General features: G+C 39.7%; 1 protein-coding gene across 1 annotated transcript in view; it reads left to right on the top strand.

The window, feature by feature from the left end:
• Nucleotides 1-7,730: 7,730 nt before the first annotated feature.
• The window catches only part of BTBD16 (BTB domain containing 16), a 47,450-nt gene continuing 33,674 nt past the window's right edge, over nucleotides 7,731-21,506 (top strand). Inside the window, exons 1-9 of the mRNA XM_077822862.1 lie at nucleotides 7,731-7,846; nucleotides 8,512-8,578; nucleotides 10,055-10,135; nucleotides 10,732-10,888; nucleotides 12,995-13,115; nucleotides 13,226-13,302; nucleotides 13,456-13,599; nucleotides 14,216-14,341; nucleotides 15,376-15,490. Coding sequence (XP_077678988.1) covers nucleotides 7,731-7,846; nucleotides 8,512-8,578; nucleotides 10,055-10,135; nucleotides 10,732-10,888; nucleotides 12,995-13,115; nucleotides 13,226-13,302; nucleotides 13,456-13,599; nucleotides 14,216-14,341; nucleotides 15,376-15,490 — 1,004 coding nt within the window. The remainder of the gene's footprint in view (nucleotides 7,847-8,511; nucleotides 8,579-10,054; nucleotides 10,136-10,731; nucleotides 10,889-12,994; nucleotides 13,116-13,225; nucleotides 13,303-13,455; nucleotides 13,600-14,215; nucleotides 14,342-15,375; nucleotides 15,491-21,506) is intronic.

Raw genomic sequence — 21,506 nt, 5'->3', positions numbered from 1 at the left:
TGCATGGGGACTCTTGCCTTAAGGAGTGTAAACTTGATCTGCATTTGCTGATTTGTAAAATAAAATTAAAAATGAAAAAAAATGCATGTCTCGTAAATAAAATTCTCTATTGTAAATAAATTTTTTCGTTGAAACTTGGAAATAAGCATGATTTTATTTACTTGGTGCTTTCTCTACATGTAATGCCAGAAACGTGGTAAGGGGAAATGCCATTTCTGCTCAAGTAATACACATATGAGTAACTTAACTCACATGAGCAGTGCCATTGTATTTAATGGGACTGCTCACAAGAGTAAAGTTACTCAGGTACATAAGTATTTGCAGAGTTGGGCCCTGTAGACGTGTACACATGGCCTTAATCCTACAAGGTGCTGAGCACTCTGATCCTGACTCAGCAAAGCACCTTTGCAGGTGTGTAATGGGACTACTCATATGAGTAACATGTTGCAGGATCTATTTTTATGAGATGGCTTCTATTAAGTATATTTAGGGTAAGTAGTGAATACATTTTCTTCCTGATATTACTTTAAGAATTTGCCATATGGAAATGGACAAGTACATCTGGTCAGAAGTATAACCAGAATAAGCTAGATAAGTAGCATTCTGCACACCTCTTCATCCTCTAAGTCATCCTCTATAGAGGATTAGGTATGTAAGACAAGCATTAGGATTTTAATGACAGACAAACTGCTTTCTTTGTCTAATGGTGCATCTCTTGGATATCCATGATGAAGACAATCTTCAGCCTGGTTCTCCTCAGCTTGCTTTTTGTAATTAAAAGTAAGTAATTTCAGCTAATTCTGTTTATAGTCTCTGATATTAGACACATGCAACGAGTTCAGCGTCTTTGTCATTAATCTTTGCCAGTCTTGATTTTCCGTTGGTTTTGTATGCTATCAAATTAGTTTGTTAATGTGGATAACAGAGCCGAATTTTATCTAACATAATTATTGTAAAATACAATCTTTCTTCTAATAGATTTTTAATACATGTTTCCCAGTGGACAGCGAGAGCACCTGCTTGTGTTTGCAAGTTTTAATTCAGTTGTTTAAAGTGCTTATCAAATTCATGCTTACCTTTAAAACTACCGCACAGTTTATCTTTGGATTAGTACTGGGAGGAATGAATCATAATATTTCAAATGAATTAGATACTTTAGGAGAAAATTAGCCCTTAGTTAGTATCATTATTTAGTATCATCGTGGCAGGTAGGTGTTTATAGATCTCAGGTGTGTATTCTATTCACAGTACTGTAAACTGAAGAAGACAGTGATGAAAAAATACGTTATACTTCCAGTTTGTTTTAGTGGAATCTGTTTCCTAACTGCACAAAAAAGTGTGATGCCAATTACAGTACATTAAATAATCTTAGATATCTCATTATGTGCAAAATACCAAAACCAAAGCAATGTATGCATTGTATGTCTTTAAAAGCTATCTTGAGATCCAAATCTGACAAATAAAACTTGATTGGATTTTGAAAAATCCTTAGACACATTGTAAGTTAAAAGTTCAGTGTAACTAAATTAGCCGTTTTCAGTGTTTGCTTCAGATAGAAATAAAACCAAGAAATTGAACAGTTGCTTTTAAAATATCTTAACAAGTTCAGGAGCGATACCTATGTAAAGTAATTTTTCTTAATGACAGGTGAAGCACTGCAATGTTATACTTGTGTAGGTTCTAGTGATGAAGAATGTAACAGACAAGGAACTCAGCAATGTCCAGGGCTCTCAGATGCATGTGCAGTCATAAGAGGACAAGCAAGTAAGTAGTTGCAAAATTGTAACCAAAAAGTATCAAATGTATTAATTTCTGTCAAGAGATACCTGTGAGAGTTAAATTACCAATTTGGTACAAGAGGCTAGTCGTGAGATGATGAGAAAATATAGGTAGTTAAACATACGCTCTTTTTTTAAAAGTTCTGTTAATAAATCTTAACTCTTATCATGTATGGATTAGCAGAAATGTGACAAATAGTAATATAGGTAGCCATTAAATTCTTCTTATTAATTCTCTATAATAATGCACCATGTAGATGTGCATTATTGTAGATGAAATAAAATAACAAGTGTTCGAATTAATTAATTTATGCTTATAAACTCATACTTATAAAAATGCCATAGCATCAGAATGATTGCTTCTTATGATGCTCGTCTCTGCATTACCTTTGATTATTGGATGTTTAGATTCATGTTAATAAGACAGTGAAACAAGTAGGCAAACTTGAACATCTTGATATGTTTTGGATTAAATGTGGCTCTGTTGTAGGTGGTGTTATGAAGTCCTGTTCATTCAAATCATTCTGTGAACGGGCAAGAAGGGATGGATCCAAAGCACCTGGAGTGAGCGTTCACTGTTGTTATTCAAACAACTGTAATGCCAAAAGCCTGGGTTCAAGAAACACCATCTCCATAAGCCACTTATCGCTCCTTGTCTCTGCAGTGTTGTGGCATCTGCTGTTTAACTTGAAGTGAAAAACGAAACAAAACCCCAGTAAACCCACGCTACAAGGCTGCCTTTTTAGAAAAAATGACTAACTAGTCCTAAGAATGTTGCTCACATATAATACAACAATTAGTGGAGGTTAGAGATATCTGAAAGGGAGTAGTTAAGTCTGGCATGAAAAGATGGAGGCTCAAAGGAAATGTACAGTGGCGGATATAGATTATACTGTGACTTAACAGTGTAGGCAACCTCCCTCTCCTACCCCCTCTTTAGCCTAAGGAGCTTCTAGGGATAATATATAGTGTTCCACTGGAACATATACATTATTACAGAACTTTTATACATTAATGTGATATTATACCTAGAAAAAAACCCACCACCTTAGCTGCAAGTAGCAGCCTTGTAGCATGGTAAAGAAGGATTTACTTGTTCGAAATGATTTTGAATTGTTGGCATAAGTAAATTAAAAAACAAACTGAAAATTTCAAAAAGTAATTGAAAAATCTAATACACCATAATGTATCTAACCATCCTTCAAAGAATGTTCATCATTATCATTAACATGAATCATTCAAACCTAAGTTGAGGAGAGGAGGAACAATGTATGAAAAGATTCTACATTATGGATATTTTCTGTCGACCAGTGTGACAATCTGAGAACCTTGCTATGAAACAGCAAAACAACATTAATCTGCAAAATGGTTGTCAACTGGTGGGCTTCCTTCCAAAAGATCAACTTACTCTGTTGCTAGATTTAAGGATAGTGGAGTTAATCCCAGTGTCCTAGCCAAATTACAACTTGAGTAATGACATTCTGCTTATCTCAATGGCCTCTGTGATTTCAATTGGATATAGTATTCTTTGCTTCCTGTCCTAAATGTAGGTATTTTAATAATGTGTGGAGTGATCCTTGTATATAGAGCCTGATTCTCCTCTAATTGACTTCAATAGGAACAGGAGCAAGACTATAATAATTTGTGTATTTGCTTGTACAGTAAAGCATAAAGCACTTCGGGTCATTCAAGATGAAAGGCACTAGATAAACAGCAGGCATTAGTAGTAGTTCAACTATTGTGTGCTCCATAGCAACCTAAATATCTTAATTTATGCTTAATATTCATAGCTTTTTAAGGCCAGAAGGGACCATTGTAATCTTCTGGTCTGACCATCTGCATAACACAGGTCATAGGACTTCGCTGAGTTAATTTCTGCTTCAAGTCCAATTGCTATAGCTAAATGAGGGTATATTTTTAATATGGATTTAGAGATCTAACTTTACAAAATCATTGAAAAAAACCTGGTGTTTGTGTTTATGGAACTCACTAGACAAATGCAACTGTACTCACAATACAATTACAAATTCACTAGATTTCCAGTTTTGGTTCTTCAGTAATTTGTTGAAAATCATTGCAAGACAATAACTTATTCTTTGGAGTCTGCAGGCATCTACAAAACTCCCTTCGTTTTGTTTAGGATGGCTGTAAAATCCATTTGACTTAATTGCTGCTTTACATAAAATTGCTGACGCTGCTATATCTTCAGGATATAGTGTCACTCTGATCTGCTTTGAAAGTATTGCTGATTATGCAGACCAGTGTTATCGAATTGTTTCCTTGTACTCGCCCATCTGTCTGTATCCCATCTGTTGTTTTTTGTCTTATATTTAGATTGTAAGTTCTTTGGGGCAGAGACTGGTCTATGACTACGGCTCCTGGGAGCCACCTTAATAGAAATATTGAATAATAATAAGATTGCAGCAACACAAAGGAACTCAGCTGAGAGTATTTACTAAGACTATTCAGACAAATGTAATCTAATATGTATAAAAGGGTATTTAGCAAATCAGCAGGGTTTTTTCATTTTATTGTTAGCTTGAATTACTTTGATCCAGCTCCTTGAAACTGTTATATTCTGCTAAATATTTATTGTCTTTATTACAGACAGTTCTGTAATAGTGAAACTATGGTCAGAAGTAGTGTCTTTCTACATTACATACTTTTACTTTAATGAGAGAATAAAATGTGTGCAGTGTCTAATAATGTTTCTTAGTTAATAAAACTGCATCTTTAAACTGGAATTGCCAATCACTTCCTCTGCTAAGATGTCTTGAGAGAATCCCTACTGATTACATTGCTTAAGAGGATATATTCTTTGAATATTGTAAAGAAAAGAAAAAAAAAGTATGTAGTGGTTAGTTGTAAAAATTGCACAAAAGGGGAGATTGCTAATTCTTCGGATACATGCTGCCTTTCACCCAACAGCTGAAGCTAGCATTTGGGGAAGGCCCTTTAGCCAAGTTGGATCTACCTGATAGTTCCTTCAGTGGCTACTATTCAGCATTAAAGGACCATATTTTCCTTTATATACATGTAACATTTAATTTGTAATACTGTAATTTGTAACATTTGTAATACTGGAAATTAAATATATATGTTAAACCTGTTTATCTATATAAATAAATAAATGATGGATGATGTCTGTGGAGTGAGTGTTTAAGAGATGTCTTAAAAAGATTTTAGATATAGACATTGACTGAGTTGGTGGTGGGGAGAAGAGTCCCAAAATCCATATAAAATTGATCTCCATTCAGAATACAGTGAGACCAGACACTAAAAGTCAATATTTGCCATCCAGAGAAAATGGGCAGGGAAGTGTTCTAAAACTTCTGTGTGCAGGGCTGGTCTTATGAAAAGTAAAACATAAGGGACTTCATCCAGTTTTTTCCTCATCTAGGATCAAGTTTGTCTACCCGTTTCTGACTGTTAGGGATGCTAATTCTTCCTCCCAAAATGTTGAAAGGCCATGGGGATGAATGGGATGGGGGTTGATTATGGGAATTGATTCTTGCTTTCCGGAAAGTGAGAGTCCAAAGATGCGATCCGTTGGAACAATAATTTGGTTTGGTTTTACTCCTAGCCTCTGACCTTCATTACCTTAGAGATCTATGGCTACTCCCTGGGAGGTGGGAGTGGCTAGGTGGGTTCTTGTGGACTCACTCATTTATCTCTACCTGTTATGGTAGTAGACCAAAATGGAACGTCTACACTGTGAAAAAAGACCAATGGCAGTGAGTTTCAGAGCTGAGGTCATCAGACTTCATCTTGAGGGGCTCATACTATGGGGCTAAAAATCATAGTGTAGACATTCAGCGTTGGGCTGGAGCCTGGGCTCTGAGATCCACCCCCCTCACCAGGTTTCAGACCATGGGCTCCAGCCAGAACCCAAATATCTACACTACTATTTTTAGCTCTGTAGTGCGAGCCAAGTCAGTTGACCCAGACTCTGAGACTTGATGCTGCAGGTCTTTTTTTTGCAGTTTAGACATACCCCAAATCTCCTTTGTTCATCTCCTTTGGTCACTAGAAGCAGAGACTGGGCTTCCTCATTTTCCCAGTCTCTTCAGAGATGGTGAGACTCTTGTGACTAAATGGACCTTCTGGAGAGGAGTAGGTGGGCAGGCGATGTCCGCCTCCCAGTGAAAAGAATCCATACTCTGGAATGGTATTTCTGGGACACAGATTCCCAGAATGTAACCATCTGTAAGAATGGCAAACCCCAATCAAACCCTTGCTTAATGGACAAACCCTACAGCTTTCACTCCCTTTCCCTGTAAATTAGTTTCCCTTTGATTGCAGTCATTTTCTAAAGAGTTTCAGGCACTCAGACTGGCTCAATACTGAAATCTTTTGATTCAAGGCTGCAGTAGAATATTTCAATCCACATAAAAAATTGAAAAAAGAAAATCAGGAAATACCTATTACTATTAAGTCTTTCTAAAATGTGTGTGATTTTAAAAAAGGCTTAAAATTTTGGTCTAATTTGTGAGACAAACACACCTGTAAGAATTTATACATCTATGTTGACTTTGCTTCATCCTTAGATTTTCCTTCAACTACAAGCAAACTTCAGGATTGGTCTCTAGTTCTTGATGTGGAATAAGAAACTCTGGAGGCTTCTGACTTTTAATATCTATATTAAAGGGGAGTACTTAAAAATAGACTGTGGATTTTAATGATGGTGCATATCTAAACTGCCATCCAGGGATTTGGGAACTGAACGTATAGTGGAGTTCAGTTTCTTTTATGTGAACATTTTCCACATGAACTTTCAATTTCAAACCATTGTTTGGTAGTGAATGAAATAAGAACTTGTATGCAGCTCTTGGGTCAATCAGTATCTGTGCTTAAATATTCTGCTGTAAGGCTGTTTCAGTGTGAGTGTAACCCATGCTGCCTCTTTGTCTCTTCTAATGGCGGACTAATGGTGGACTGTGCTACTGGCTTTAAGCTAAGAACTCAGTCTTTTTGTTCAGGCAGTAGAGATTTATACTTTTTGATCCATAGGGTTTTGGGTTCAGGCCCTACAGTTGACAACCCATCCAGAGACTTCACATTATACAGACATGCAGCCTCCCAGTTGTGATCCATAATACTAGTATCTGGGCCATTTTGTAAAAATGTACGTCAGCTATCAAGGGAGGATTAGTCTCTAGCACAGCTGGGCTACTCTTGTTCTTATTTCTGTCCACACTATTCATAATAACTATGCTAGAGCTAAGTTAGCTGTAATAGCATTTACATGTGGATGTAGCGAGCACAGTTCTTCTGATGCAATGCATAGGTACAGGTAACTATCGGCCACTTAGTCTGACATCAGTCCCAGACAAAATAATGGAAAAGCTGAGGAATGATTCAATAAAGAATTAAAGGGTAGGAATATAATTAATGCTACTCAACAGAGTTTTATGGAAAACAGTCTTGTCAAACCTGATTGCCTTCTTTGAAATTACAAGTTTGATTGATAAAAGATAACTGCAGAGATGTGATATACATCGACTTCTGTAACACTTTTTGATTTTAAAAGTTAGGTCTATATCATATAAAAAACCACACGTTAAATGGATTAAGAACTGGATAAATGACATCTCAAATACTAGTTGTCAATGGGGAATTATCAAATGGGGGTGTTTCTATTACAATGTAGCTGCAGGATGCTTTATACATCATTTCTTCAAGGATTTCATGATGTCATAATAGGAAGAACTTGTCATAGTAACAAACTGTCTGCGTCTGATGACCACTAGAACGGTCCCTTGTGTTCCAATACAGACTGTGTCTTGTGTCTTCCATGGAAACATGATGCAATAGCCTGTCTAGAAGAACTGCAAGGCAGTGGATGGCAGGGAAGGGGGCTGTGATCCTTCTGCAGCTAGTCCCCAACCCTCCCCAGCTGCGTTTAAGACCAGCAATACATAAGAAAGTTTACCATTATTAACAGCATTCATCATGGCGAATTTAAAGACTACTGCTGGTTTAGTCTCCAGTCGGAAATCACTAGAGTTAGCACAGTTTACTACTTTTGTTCCCAAGATTCCTTCATTGGATACTAAACCAGCAGATTGGTAAGTATGAGTGAATGTTTTCAGATATATTTGAAAGGAGCAGTGAGATTTCCTGCTGAATGATGATTCCTTGTCTAATAAGAGAGATTACTTCCCATCTCACAGAATTGACTTTTGTTTTCAAATGATTCCTGCAACACTATGCAACTGATACATGCATGCTGCAGGAAAACTTCCTTCTGACGTCTCACATACTCGCATTTTCCTCCTCTTATCTACGGGGCTCCTAGGGCTCTGCAGCCATTACTGAATTTAGCCTAAAAAAACCGCACTGGGAGGAAAATATCCCCATTGTATAGCTGTGGAAACCAAGGCACAAAGTTAAGGCCGAATTTTCAAATGTGCTCACTAATTCATTGTGCCTCAATTTGAGACCTCCACGATCTCACTTTCAAAGGTGCTGAGCATCCCAGGGCCCACAGATTTTAAATATGAAATGGTCAAATTCTGTCTTCAGAACTGGCAATGCATTTCCCATTAATTCCCTGGGAATTGCGCACCCAAATCAAAGGGTAGAATTTGATCCTTCTCTAGTAGAGAGAATGTGAAGAACGTTACGAATTTTTAAAATCTAGTTTTGGTCTCATGCTTTACTGACATGAACAGAACCATTGCAGAGTTTTGGGTTTTTTTTGAAATTTTAACTGTGTTCCGTTACCTCTCAGCTATTTGCTCTCAGTCCCTTTTGCAGCCCTGGGAGGACTTTCCCCAAGTGAAAAGAAAATACCCAAGGTAGGTATAAAATCTTCAGATTGATGCCTATGTCTTGTTAGAGTTAAAACGTCTAAATAGCATAAGAATCTCTAAACTGTCACTCCCAAACATATAACAGTTATTGATTTTTGTAGCTATAAGCACTGAAGACTATGATCTATTCTCTCATTGATAGCATATATATGAGGATAACTACCAATAATGCTAATGGGAGTTACACATATGTATTTACTGTTGTATAGGCAGGCTCCTGAAAACAATAGACACCCTAGAACTGTAGTAATTGTAATTCAGTTCTTAAAGGTGAATCCATTGTGACACAGGATAATTAGGTGGCAGAGATTGCAGATTTCACTCCAGCTTTTTGGAGTTGTGAAGTTGATGAGATTCAAAGTGCCATTGATCTGCAAATGCAGAAATGGTGCAGGGGTGGGTTTCAAAGCCGAAAGCCATCATTTTATTATGCTTTAACTTTAATAGGGAGGTCTAAACTACCCTCTGGCCTCGTAAATGGCCTCTTACTAAATATATATTCAACCCAACCCCTACAATTCAGCCCTCCTTTGGATCCTTTCTGTGAGGAGGGTTGACAGCACCTCAGTCAATGAACATTTAAGGGGTCTCTTTCTTCCTCCAGGCTAACAGAGTCCACCAGTCCTCTCCAGGGTCTTTCATCCATGCTTGTCTCTGGGAACACCCTTGAGCATCTCACCTGCACGGTCACTGGGATGCCAGCAATTAGCTTGGCGTGTTCCTCCACCCAGTGCCTGGTATCTGCCTTCCATCAATCCAATCTCTAAGTTCTCCTAACCACAAATTGGCCTCCATGTTTGATAAATGAGCCCAGTTTCCCTGTAGTGCTCAAGACCATTGTACCTGATTTTCCTGCATGCAGTGATTGTATCACCTGTGTCCAATAAGACTGTAGCGATGTCCTGGTTCACACTTCTCCAGACATGATCCACATAAGGAGATTTGACAGCTTCCTGTCCTAGCTGCCTTGCAAGCATTTCAAACCAAACCTCCTTTATGTCTGACACCACTGGCCCGCATCCAACCAGCATTCCTGCTAAATCCTGACTCTCAAATTCACCTCAGTGCAAGCCTCAACAAAGATCATTCTTCCCTAAAGCAATAATCAGTACAGTAGATGAATGTAAGTATCCCCCACAACATGTTCCTCTTCCCATACCATCAAAGACGGACAGCTTTGTCCCTAAAGCCCAGCTGCAACCTGCCTGTCACTCCACTGCCTGTTTGTGGGCCCAATGCACCATCAAGTGCCCACAAATCCAACCTTCCATCCAGTGAGGTACAAAATAATTTACCAGCCTACCAAATTATTTCATTTTGATCACTAATAGTTAAATAAGTACACCCCCAAACAGCATAAATCAAACAGTGAAAAAGGCACAGCCATCTTAGAGAAAATCTTGGAATAATTCTCATATAAGCATATACATGTTTGTACTAAGGGCAAAATTTTCTTTTCAGACCCAATCAACACTTCTCGCCAATATTTTGCTCTTTCTACCATACATGTATAAAATTCCCATTGACTTTGCAGAAAGCAGGGTAAGAGAATGGTGCAAGTAAATAAGTGTGGCAATAACTGGAGCAATGCAGAATGTCTGTTATGACCTTGAAAGGCCTCTAGTTTCAAGTTTTGTTATAATCTCAGAATTCAGCCTAAGCATATCAGAAGATTCACATATATTACCAGTGACCCAGGGCCAAATTTATTGTTTCACACAGTAACTAAATTAAATGTGCATTTTTTCATGCTTTTGTTATGAAGCCAAGTGAATGTCAATTCCTGTAGTGGAATTTTGATTGGGATAAGAACTGAGTTTAGAAGTCAGAGAAAGACTCTAAGTAAGGTAGGTTTGCATAACTTTTTCAGATGGGTATTGGCTTAGTAAAACCAAGACTAGTGTGGTATATGTGGGTCCTATCTGATCAGATCTCCCAAACCTCTAGGTCAGGGAAGAGAAGCTACTACATAATTCTGGTTTTCACCCATCTCCATTCTGAGAAGTGATGACTGGTGTACACATTGTAGCTTTGACTTGATAGAGTGCTTGCTTCTGTGCTCCAAGAACACTCTTGGTGCAGAAACGCAGACCTTGAGAAACATGTATTACAAAGATTTATCGTTATGTTTGTTTAAGGCTCCATTGCCCTTGAGACGTTACTTCCGCATACAAGCTGGTTTCACCAATCGCTGGCAGTTCCCTTACAGCCTAAGCTGTGATCTCTTAGGAACCGCACAAGCCAATAAGGCTTTCAGAGTCTGCCTCAACGAGACCCTGAAGAGGATGATGACAGGTAGGGAGACAGGAGAAAGCATGATTTGCTATTTCTCATGCATTTTCAATAGAAATGTGCCCACAAGAAAATCTCCACTCCAAACACTCCTGAACTTTGGGTAAGTTTGGATTTGAACTTAGAGTCCCCCATCCTCCCAACTAAAACCCACGGCAACTGGGTGCCACTTGGTACTTGGGGAAAATCCATCTGATCAACCACCACCTTCAGATCTAGTCTATTATTCCAGGGATGAATAGATGGCTGTTATATACCCTCTTAGAGGTTTGGAACCAGCCAATTGATCCCTTCTCCTTCTTTGGATGTTCAGAATTGGCCTGTAAACCTACTGCTAGAGCTGAGCAATAGATGTGATGTCTTTGACATACCAGCTGGTGCACACTTCCCTCCCCAACCTCTGTAGGGCTGTTCTTCTGGAGGCAGATGGCTTGCTTACCCTCTCGTCCTGCAGCAACGCAATGTTGCCGGCTCTCGCAATGTTATTGTGAGTTTTGCATATTTGCTGTGTGACTTAAAGCCCCAATTTCTGGAGACAACCGAGTACACGAGAGTCTCAGCTTTCATTAAAAAAAATATGTTTCTAATTCTTGTGGTTGCAAGGAAGAGCTTGAAAATGTGACTACCTGTACGGTAAAAACTCAAAAACCAGAAATCAAAGAAAAAAACCCCAAATTTATTATTTTTTAAAAAAATCTTTCTTAACAAAAAAAAAAGGCCAGTCTCATCCTTTTTGGAATGGACTTGATTTTGCATGTTTGGCGTTGGCAATGAGACACAGAAATGCTGCTGCTGTCCATTTAAACACTAAAGTATTTAGGAGCAAAGACCAGAGATGGTGAACAGATCTAACAACAGCCTTCTGGAGCATTCACAGACTCGACAGCAGCAAAAGAGCCCAGCAAAGCATTTCTGGTTTTGCAGCTGCAGACCAAGGGAGTGGATCCCCAGCCAAGAGGGAGCTTTGGGTGGCGCAGTGGCTGAGCACCTCAGAACCTCAAAAGAGGTTCCAGTTCTGGGGGAAAGGTTTTTTTTGTGAGGACGGAGTTCTGTGTTGGTATCTGAACCACTGTAACAGCCCTAGTCACAGCTGTCTTTCATCACATGGCAACGTGTTTGAACAAATCTTTTAAGGGTCCCTTCCTAAAAGATTATCAGTGCATTTAGGTGAAGCCATTATTAACCCATAGGTCTGCAAAAAGGCCTAATCCCTGGCAAAACTAAAAGTACAGGTACAATTCGCATCAGAGACATGGGTTTTCAGCTATAAGTCAATGCAGAGAGGATTTAGTTATCTAGAAATACAGTGGTAAATAATACTTTGCATTGTACAATGCTTTACATAGCAATGAACTTAGCCACACAATACACCTTTGAGGTTGGGCAAGAATGGTGGCAAAGCTGCAGCTGCCTAAAAGCTCACAGTTGGTTACTCTCCTTCACAATATCACTAGTTGGAACTACAACTGTGCCCTATGGCCAGTTAATTAGACCATTATTCCCATTTCATTATGGGGAAACTGAGGCAAGGATAGATTTTTTTTTTTTTTACACTCCAGTTTGGCAAAGCTCTTTTAGGCAGTGCAAAGTCCTATTTAACAATGCACTTATGCATGTCCTTCACTTTAGACACATTTTTAAATCCTATTGAAGTCCATGGGCTTTAATCCTGGGCTTAAAATTAAGATGGGGTTTAAATGCTTTGCTAAATCAAGGCCTAAGTGATTTTGCCTAAGAGCAGCCAAGGATGTGTTTAGCAGAGCCAGGAATTGAACTGAACTCCCCATACTCGTGCCTTAGCCATCTTCACCCCAAGAATATTATTTGTTTTACTATAGCACATAGGAGCCCTAATCATGCTATATTTGAATTCTGACAAGATAGTAAAGTATTATTTTCCTCTGTGAATGATGTGAAAACTGTAAAGAGCCTGTAATTGTGAATCAAGAACTCAACCCTTTGAGTTCTTAAGTAACAACATGATCAATCCAACTATTTTTCCTGAGTGGGAAAAAAGTCTTGTTTTGCTAAACTGACATTGCCTGGGATTTTCCTAACCAACATACATTGAGTCAATAATAAGGAAATGTGCTTTCCTTAATTCTTCAGCTGACACACCTATGTCCCTGTCTGATGAACCAAAGATTCAGACATCGGATCTGGAACTTGAAACAAAAGACCATTGCCCACGTTTATCACCACAATCTCAGAACGGCGATGAGCTGGAGAGGTAACAAATGTTTCTTACGTCTTTTTATACTAGCCTAAAAAAATAACCAAGAGGAGAAATATGTATAAATATGTTTAATGTTGGTTTTGCCTCAACTTTTCTTCTTTGAGGGTACACTCCAATCAAGCCTGCACAAAAGAAGTCATCTTTTCCCACACGCAGAAGATGACAGAAGATATGGAACCGGGTGAGGTCATCTCAGATAAATACTGTCACAGAAATAATGATCTGAATAAAAAATGCTCCATGGAGTTACTCCACATTCTCACTGGTGTAACTAGGATCAGAATCTGAATTTTAACACAAGTGTTATAATTACCCAACTATTCTGTCTCTTTAGATGTGGCCTTGGAGTGCCTGGGCTTCTTATGGGAGCTTCATCGTATCTATTTATTTAAATCCAAGACGCTGTCACAGCTTTTAATTTCTGCAGTAGAGCCAGTGAACATAAATGATTTGGAAAGCCAGCACAAAAGCAAAAAAGGTATTCTTAGTAGTGCCTAATGAAAAAATTCAGAAGTCTTGTGGTGTTGTCTTGGAGAGGAGAAGATTAATAAGAAATCAAGTTGGTTTTAATCTCCTATAATTAAGGTTTGGTTCTCTCAAGGACAATGCCGAGTTATCAGTCAATACAGTTTGTCACATGGATCTGTCCTGACTTCTGAGTGCTCCTGAAGGGGTTGGACTTCTGGGTTAATTCCTCTACAGGAGAGAAATGAGTGGACACAGACTCATGATAGCTTTTCCTAGTCTGTTCTGCATGGCAATAAAAACATGGAACCTAACCCATAGTCCACTGAAGTTAATGGAAATTGTACAGCTTATGGCCAATATCTCCTTAACCTGATTTTGGAAGGACCACTGCCAGGATAACTCAGTTTCCATGGTCTCTTGGCTTCTCTGTTGAGATTGCCAAAGACGGGTGCCAATTCTGATGGAGGGGAAATATCTTATTCTTTGTGTATTACACCTAAGCAGGAATTATTTATTGGTTGCCAAAGTGAGTTGTGTAGCAAAGTATTCTAGAATGTGTACTGTGAATACAATACCACAAGTCGCATATGAAATCTTCATGTATATTCAAATTTGTTTCTTGGTAGAAGGCAAACACAATAAACAGTCCAACCCGGCTGCTCAGAAAACTAAGGCACTCGGCAAAGAGAAGTCAAAAATGAAAAAGATCATCATTTCATTGGATGTTCAGGACCCAGAAGTCACTAGAATTGGTAATGTAGAGATGGCAAATTGTCTTTTAGATAGTGACTATCACCACAAATGCAAACTGGATATTTCACTGCGTCCGCGACATTCCTACATCAAATTAAGTCTTTGTGCTCTATGGGGGACAAAAATAAAACCAGATTTCTTATTTGGACACTTCTGAAATGTCAATATAAAGAAGCATTTGTTATTTTGTTAGAATGTTTGTTTTTAGGGAGATTTCTGATACTGACTTTTGGCTCATTGATCAGGACACACATGAGAATGGAATGCAGACACAGGGATAGAATTTAAAGTGGCAGACCCCAACATTATCAATTTTAACTTTAATGGGGTAGCAGGGAACAGGGATGGGCTAACCTCTCCTCCTCCTTTCAAGACCCCAGGGCTTGTCTATCCCCTGCCAATCAGATCAGACATACTCGCTGTTGAGCCATGGAGTGGGGGTGGCATTTTATATGCTAGCAGTCAAACTCACGCCTGTGCAGAGGGCCAGCATAAGGACAATCCACCACTTAAATCCCATTTAAGCAGGAGCAGCACATAGGTTTGTACAAGCCCAATGCATAGGAGTTAATTTTATCGTAGAGCAGCCTATGCTTATTTTATAGCCTAGATCTCACTTATTTGCAGTTATGTTGAGAAAGCATGCAAACCATCTCTCTCAGGAAGGGCAGCTGGGTTATGACATTTACTTGCTGAAAAATTCAAAGGACTTTTTTTCAGTATCTTCCACTAAAGGTCTCGACACTGGTGTTTCTGGGACTTTTCACCATTCAGGGGCACTGCCAGATTCTTGGGTTGTGGTTGTAAGCCCAGGGTTAGTCTCTGAGCATTAACTGAACTGAGCATGAAGCTAACAGTAAGGCTTTGCCTACACTAGAACTTTTCCCCACCATGTGGTCTCAGCGAATAATTTACTATCTACACTGACCAGGAAACGGGCCGTATCCTTTGTGCAGCAGCCACCCCCATTTTAAAGGAAAGCACAACCTAATGCTGAAGGTTTTTTTGTTTGTTTGTATATTGCATTGTGAAGCCTTTGCTATAGCACTCAAGAATTTATACAGTACTGAACCAGAGGTGGAAGAGGGTGATGTTGTGGGAGTCCTGGCAGCTGCATCTGTGCTGCAGTTCCCTAGCCTCTTCCAGAAGTAAGTAAACTTTGTGCCACTGTAAGATGCTGGTTGTGTGTGTGTGTGTGTGTGATGCTGTGTGATTTTTTTCCCCTTTACCTCAAATGGAAGAGGCCTGTGGTTTTGGAACTGAAGGATTAGGGTTCTAGGCCTAATTGCCCTAGATGATTGTGATTTATATGATCACTGTCTGCTGCCTGCAGCACATGGGTTATTTATAACACAACACCTACAATATACACTCTTCCCAGCCGCCTTGCTACCAGACTGTTAACATACACAAATGTACACAAATCTACATCAGAAAGGGGCTGTGTCTTGGGAGCAGAAGAAGAATGCCAGGCTAACCCAAAATACTTGGTCATTTTTGTAACAAGAAAATAAATGGCCACTTCTTTCTGACATGGCTGGATTAGTACATGGATAGCTGTGATAGATTAAGTATAGAACAGCTGATTCTGCAGCTGTTGAGAACTCTTCTGTATACAGTGGCTGGCAGTTCACAGCATCTCATTGGATGTCACATTTTGTTCTGTATCCTCCTCCTCCTCCTCCTGAAAACCCCAAGAAGCACCAGAGTCTCTGAGGGAGTTCATCACAGTCAGCTCTGCATCTTCCCTTTTGCACTTTGATAAAGAAATAAAACTGCCCCAAATATATTTAGTGCTCCTATTCTACCATATTGCTTTAGTTCTCTCATAATCAGTTATTCACCTGTACCTGTGTATTTGCATTTAAAAACCTGTGAGCTTTATTTCTAATATAACCTTTTGCTCCACTAGAGGGTCAAGTCCTAAACTCTTCTTAATGTGTAGGGACTTAAGGTATTATGTATAATGTGTGCTGAGTGGGTTAGTTGTCCCACTAGTACTCCCTTATATTATCTGGCAAAGGTCTTGCTAAGGAAACCCAGGCATGGAGTCTTCCCTGTAACCTAAATGAAAATATGGCATTAAAAATGTAGATGCCATCACTTGGAAAACTGAATTTCTCTAACAGGCCGACCACATTTAATCATTTGAAAGTGCAAAATGAGGTGGACACAGTTCTTTTTATATGGCAGGACAGAGTACATCAGAAACCATAAAGAGGAATTAATAATGTGTCTTATTGGCCAGCCACTGACACTATGCCATGTTGCAAACCGTAACAATTAATGCTGGTACTTGATACTGAGGCTGCAACCCTAACAGATGATAATCAGTGCTGCAGGAAAGGACCAAATGAAAATTGATTTCAACGACACCAGCTATATTAGAATGACCTAGTTCCCAGGAAGAACTTTGGTCGTGTAGTGGCTTAACAATAAAATACAGCAAATAAATCCTCTTGCTGTAACTGGAATTGGCACATGTCCGTAGAATCAGAAATGTGCTAGCAGGGGGTCTCACAACAAATTTTTTGGAGGCCTCAGGGTGCCGGCACCAACTCTTAATTTTTCCTAAAATAATTAACTTCAGGAAAAACAAATACATATGCACATATCCATGTCCAAATCATTGTAATGTCATTATGTAGGGATTTTTTGCAGACTCAGTAATAAAAATAATGTACAGTTGTCTCTAATCTTTACTGAACCGAAACAGAATAAAAACAAAATAATGTGCTTTGCATGTTTTCCTTTTCTGTTTGATTTAAAAAAAAAATTGCTAGCTAGTAAGTCTGCTACTGTGAAAAGTGATATTTGTATATGTGTTAATGTCACTTTTCACAGCAGACTTACTCATCCCCGGCAAGCTGGGGGACAAATTAAACCCCTGGATGGGGCGGTGGGTAAGGAGGGCCAGGGGCGATGGGGGATTGGATTGGGGGCTGGAAGAGGTAGCGGGGTATGGGGCACCTGGGGGGTGAGTCTGGGGCTGGATCCTGGGGTCCTGCTGCACAGCTGGGGCCTGGAGGAGGCAGCAGGGGCCCAAGGGTGACGTGTGGGGAATGAGGCGGGGTCAGAGCCCAAAGCCCTGTGGCTGGGGGATGAAGCCTGCCACCGCATGGCCAGAGCCTGCCACCCACCACCTGAGGGCTCAAGCCCAAAGCCCAAGCCTCACACCCCCTGGGAAGGTGGGGAACTCAGCCTGGTCGCCTGCTCCTATAGTGTTTGTGGCTCCAAAAGAGGGCAGAGACCAACCCCTGCTGGCAGCCTGTGGGAGGGGCCACTGCTTCCAGCCACCCCCTCACCCCAGTCAGCACCCAGGAGGCTATGACTGCAAGAAAAGCCCCTGGTGGCTGCATGCAGCCATGGTGGCTGCATTTGAAAAATGCTGGATTAGGGTAACCATTCTGATTAGCAGAGACTGAGGGGCGTGCACTGTGCTATCTCACTCTTAGGAGTTTATGAATTGCTTTTAAAATAGCAGTATGCAAAACAACAAATTAAAACACCCAGAAAGGTAAAATCATCTTGTTTATAGCAGGGGAAGCAGCATACAAAGAATAACTCAGCAGGGCAATTATGCCAGCAAAAAACAATTTATACCTCTCATCCAGAGAGACTAGGCTTGCCAGCAACAACAGCTGTGCCAGTCATTCAGATGCTCATTATTCAGAATCCTTGAAATACTTCGTGCTGGAACTGTTCCCTAGCAATAGTCCCCAATAAAGAGCTACACAGATGATATCAGGGTGACAACTGAGTAGGTTCTATTGCATCAGTAAATCATCAAAACCTTGCAGAGTAATGAGAGTAGAATAAAAAATAAATAGAAAACATGAAAAATACCAGAACAGTGTTTTTCCCTCTTGGCAGTTTACACCCATGACTAACATGAACCCAATATCCTTGTGTCCAAACATTGGAGACTTCTTGACCAGCATGAAAGTTGCTTGAAAAACAAATGAAAATCCCCTGCATCTCCTCAGTCTTTTCAGTTAGTTGTATCTATCCCCCAGGTTCTTTAAGGACCTCATCCAAAGCCCAGTGACATCAGTGGAAAGATGTATTGATTTCAATAGACTCTGCATCAGGCCCTAAATCATGTAACCAATTACGTCGATAAGGCTTCAGATCTTCTGTTTATTGTAATTCTTATTCTTTGCAACCAATAATAGTTAGATTAAGAACTTAATCATGTTTGCTTGTCTTTATTTTTGTGAGTGTAGCTGAAATGGTGTTAGCCATTTTGTAAAACTGTAGTCTCGGCTACCTAAGAAGGATGTATCTGTAGCACAGTTGGGCTAATGTTCTTATTCTTTTCCACACTGTTCAGGTTAACCATGCTCGTCCATGTTAGCATTTACACATGGTTGTAGCTAGCATAGAAGAGACAGGGCCATAGTTAGTTGCTATCATGCATGTATGTTTGCTATTAGTTTCTTTATGGCTTTTACTTAAGATTCAACTTATAATGCTTGTTGAATTACACGAGCACTTCTGTATAGTAACTATAAAACTGCTGTTTACGGTTGCCAATGAGCCTGCAGGCATAAGGGTGTTTTGCTCTGCCTGTAGCTCACATTCTACAAACAGTTTATTTTACTTCTCACTGGCTATATTTTTAGTCTCTTGGCACATGGGCCTTGCGTGAGCATCCTTAGGGTGAGAGGATGGAAAAATATGTGGTTGTCACCCAACAGAAGCACAAAACAACACCCTTGATCTGCCAACAGCCGTGAAGTGAATCATCCATTGGTTTGTTATTTCACTGGAAAATATTTTTACAACTGAATATTTTTTCTTGAGTTGGCCAAGTGAGAAGTTCTTGGCAAAGGGCACTTGACCTCAGGAGCTATGAATAGGTAAACTTACTTCTCACAGACAAAAAGGAGATAATTAATACCTTTCTTTTACTTCTATTCACCCTAACATTTGCCCTGAGACGTCTGGGCTAGAGGCAGAATTCTAAAAGTACAACAAAAAGGACACTAACATTTAAAATAAAATATCAAAGTCACTCAACTGATGCCCAATTTTATGAATCATTGAGCATCCTAAAGTCCCGCTGATTTCAGCATTCAGCAGCATTTACAATTGGTCCCTTGAGGGGACAAGGCAGACCCACAAATGGAAGTCCGGAAATGGATACTGAAGGGTTGACTACTGTCAGAAAGCCTTTCTTTCAGGATTATTAATGTAGACCACAACTGCCATAAGTTCTCCAAAGAAATAGAAAGGGAAAGCTTATTGGGAGAAATATTGGAGACACTTTTATGTTGAGATGAATATTTACAAGTGAAAAACAAGAATCAGTTATTCCTCTGAGAGAAAAATATGCTTACAAACACACAGGGTATGTCTATAGTGCAAGTGAAGGAGTGATTGGAACATGGATAGGCATACTCATGTTAGTCTGGGTATGTACTCAAGTAGCTAGTACATGCTGAGACCCAACCACATCGACATTACTACTGTTTCCCAGGATAACTAGATTAAAGCTAGCATGGGTATGCCTACCTGTGCTATAATCACACCTTCACTTGCAGTGAAGATGTAGCCTCAGATATGTATGCACGCTACCAGTGATGGACTCTCATTGTTGTGTTTGGTTGGACTAATCACAGTCTCTCTCTGTGGGTATGTCTTCACTGCAAGTGAAGGTGTGATTGTGGCATGGATAGGCATACACGTTAGCACAGGTAATAACAGTAGTGTACACATGGTGGGATGGGCTTCAGCACAAGCTAGCAACCAAGTAAAAGTCACATTAAATCAAAGCGAGACTCTAAGGTCACAAGGGACCATCATGATCATCTAGTCTGACCTCTTGCACATTACAAGCCACAGAACCTCACCCGTCCACTCCTATAATAGACCCATAACCTCTGACTGAGTTACTGAAGTCCTCAGATCATGATTTAAAGACTTCAAGTTACAGAGAAGCTGCCGTTTACACTAGTATAATATCTGCAGAGATATTCACCCACGACCAGTGTTGGATTCTGATTGTTCTGTTTGGTTGGACCAATCACAGTCCATCACTGGTAATGTGTGTGTGTGTGTGTGTCTGTCTTCACTGCAAACGAATGGATAGGCATAACTGTGCTCACTTCAATCTAATGCGGCATGGGCTTCAGCACGTACTAACTGCATTAATACATACCCAAGGGGCTTTTACTCTGATTGCTAGCCAGTGCTGAAGCCCATGCCACCTTGTGTCCGCTACTATTTCCTGTGCTAGCTAGATTAAAGCTAAACCTTCACTCGCAGTGAAGACATACTTCGAGACATAGACGCACTACCAGTGATGAACTCTGATTGCCCAACCAAACAGAACAATTTAGGTTATTAATATACTGCAAATGCATTTTTCTACCTGGTATAAATCCCGGTGACACAGAAATGAACTGGAGTTTTACAGTGATTTAAGTGGGATCTGGACTTAATCTTATGCATGTAAAACTACTTTGTAAAATGGGTACTTATTAAAGCACTTTACATATATTCCATGTACTATGTCTCCATCTCAGTCTTTTCAAAACAGTGTCTCCCGCTTCCTTCTTAGTCCACTGCTCTGCATCCTTCTCTGTAACAACGGATGACTCCACTATCATTATTGTAGCTCAGGTCACAACTCTAGTACATCCTTTGGCTCTTCCCTTTCCCCAAGTGCAGTTCCTTGCTAAGTCTCGCCATTCCTTCCCCCTCAGTTTCACGAAAATCTCCTCTTCTCTCCGTCCCCAATATTAAAAACCTTTATCAATGCTTTGCTCACCTCTAGTCTTCACTAATGTAACCTTCTCCTTTCTTGTCTTCTGTCTCCTCATTCCACTCTACCCAAAATGCCAATGCATTCTTGGCTTTGTGCCTTCCATCATGCGGCCCTTCCTGTGCTTGGAACAGTTTCCCCCTTCAGTTCACTAAGCCAATTTTCTCAAGAATCCTTTCTTCCTTCATTTTACAAACATTCTTTCCTAGCAGTCCTTTCCCTGAACAGTTGTCCACATCATGTCTTGTGTGCAACTTCCTGTCTATCTTACATTATGAGTTCTGACTTGTTTTGTAAAGAGCTGTTTAAATTTACCATATAAATTATTACTGTGAAGGATGATAGGAAAGTATGATAAATTGATGGGTAAGATGATTAAACTGAGGCACATAAAG

The sequence above is a fragment of the Eretmochelys imbricata genome, chromosome 7 (genome assembly GCF_965152235.1).
Source record: "Eretmochelys imbricata isolate rEreImb1 chromosome 7, rEreImb1.hap1, whole genome shotgun sequence".
In the NCBI taxonomy this organism is placed as follows: domain Eukaryota; kingdom Metazoa; phylum Chordata; order Testudines; family Cheloniidae; genus Eretmochelys; species Eretmochelys imbricata.
This window is presented reverse-complemented; position numbering and strand designations above follow the sequence as displayed.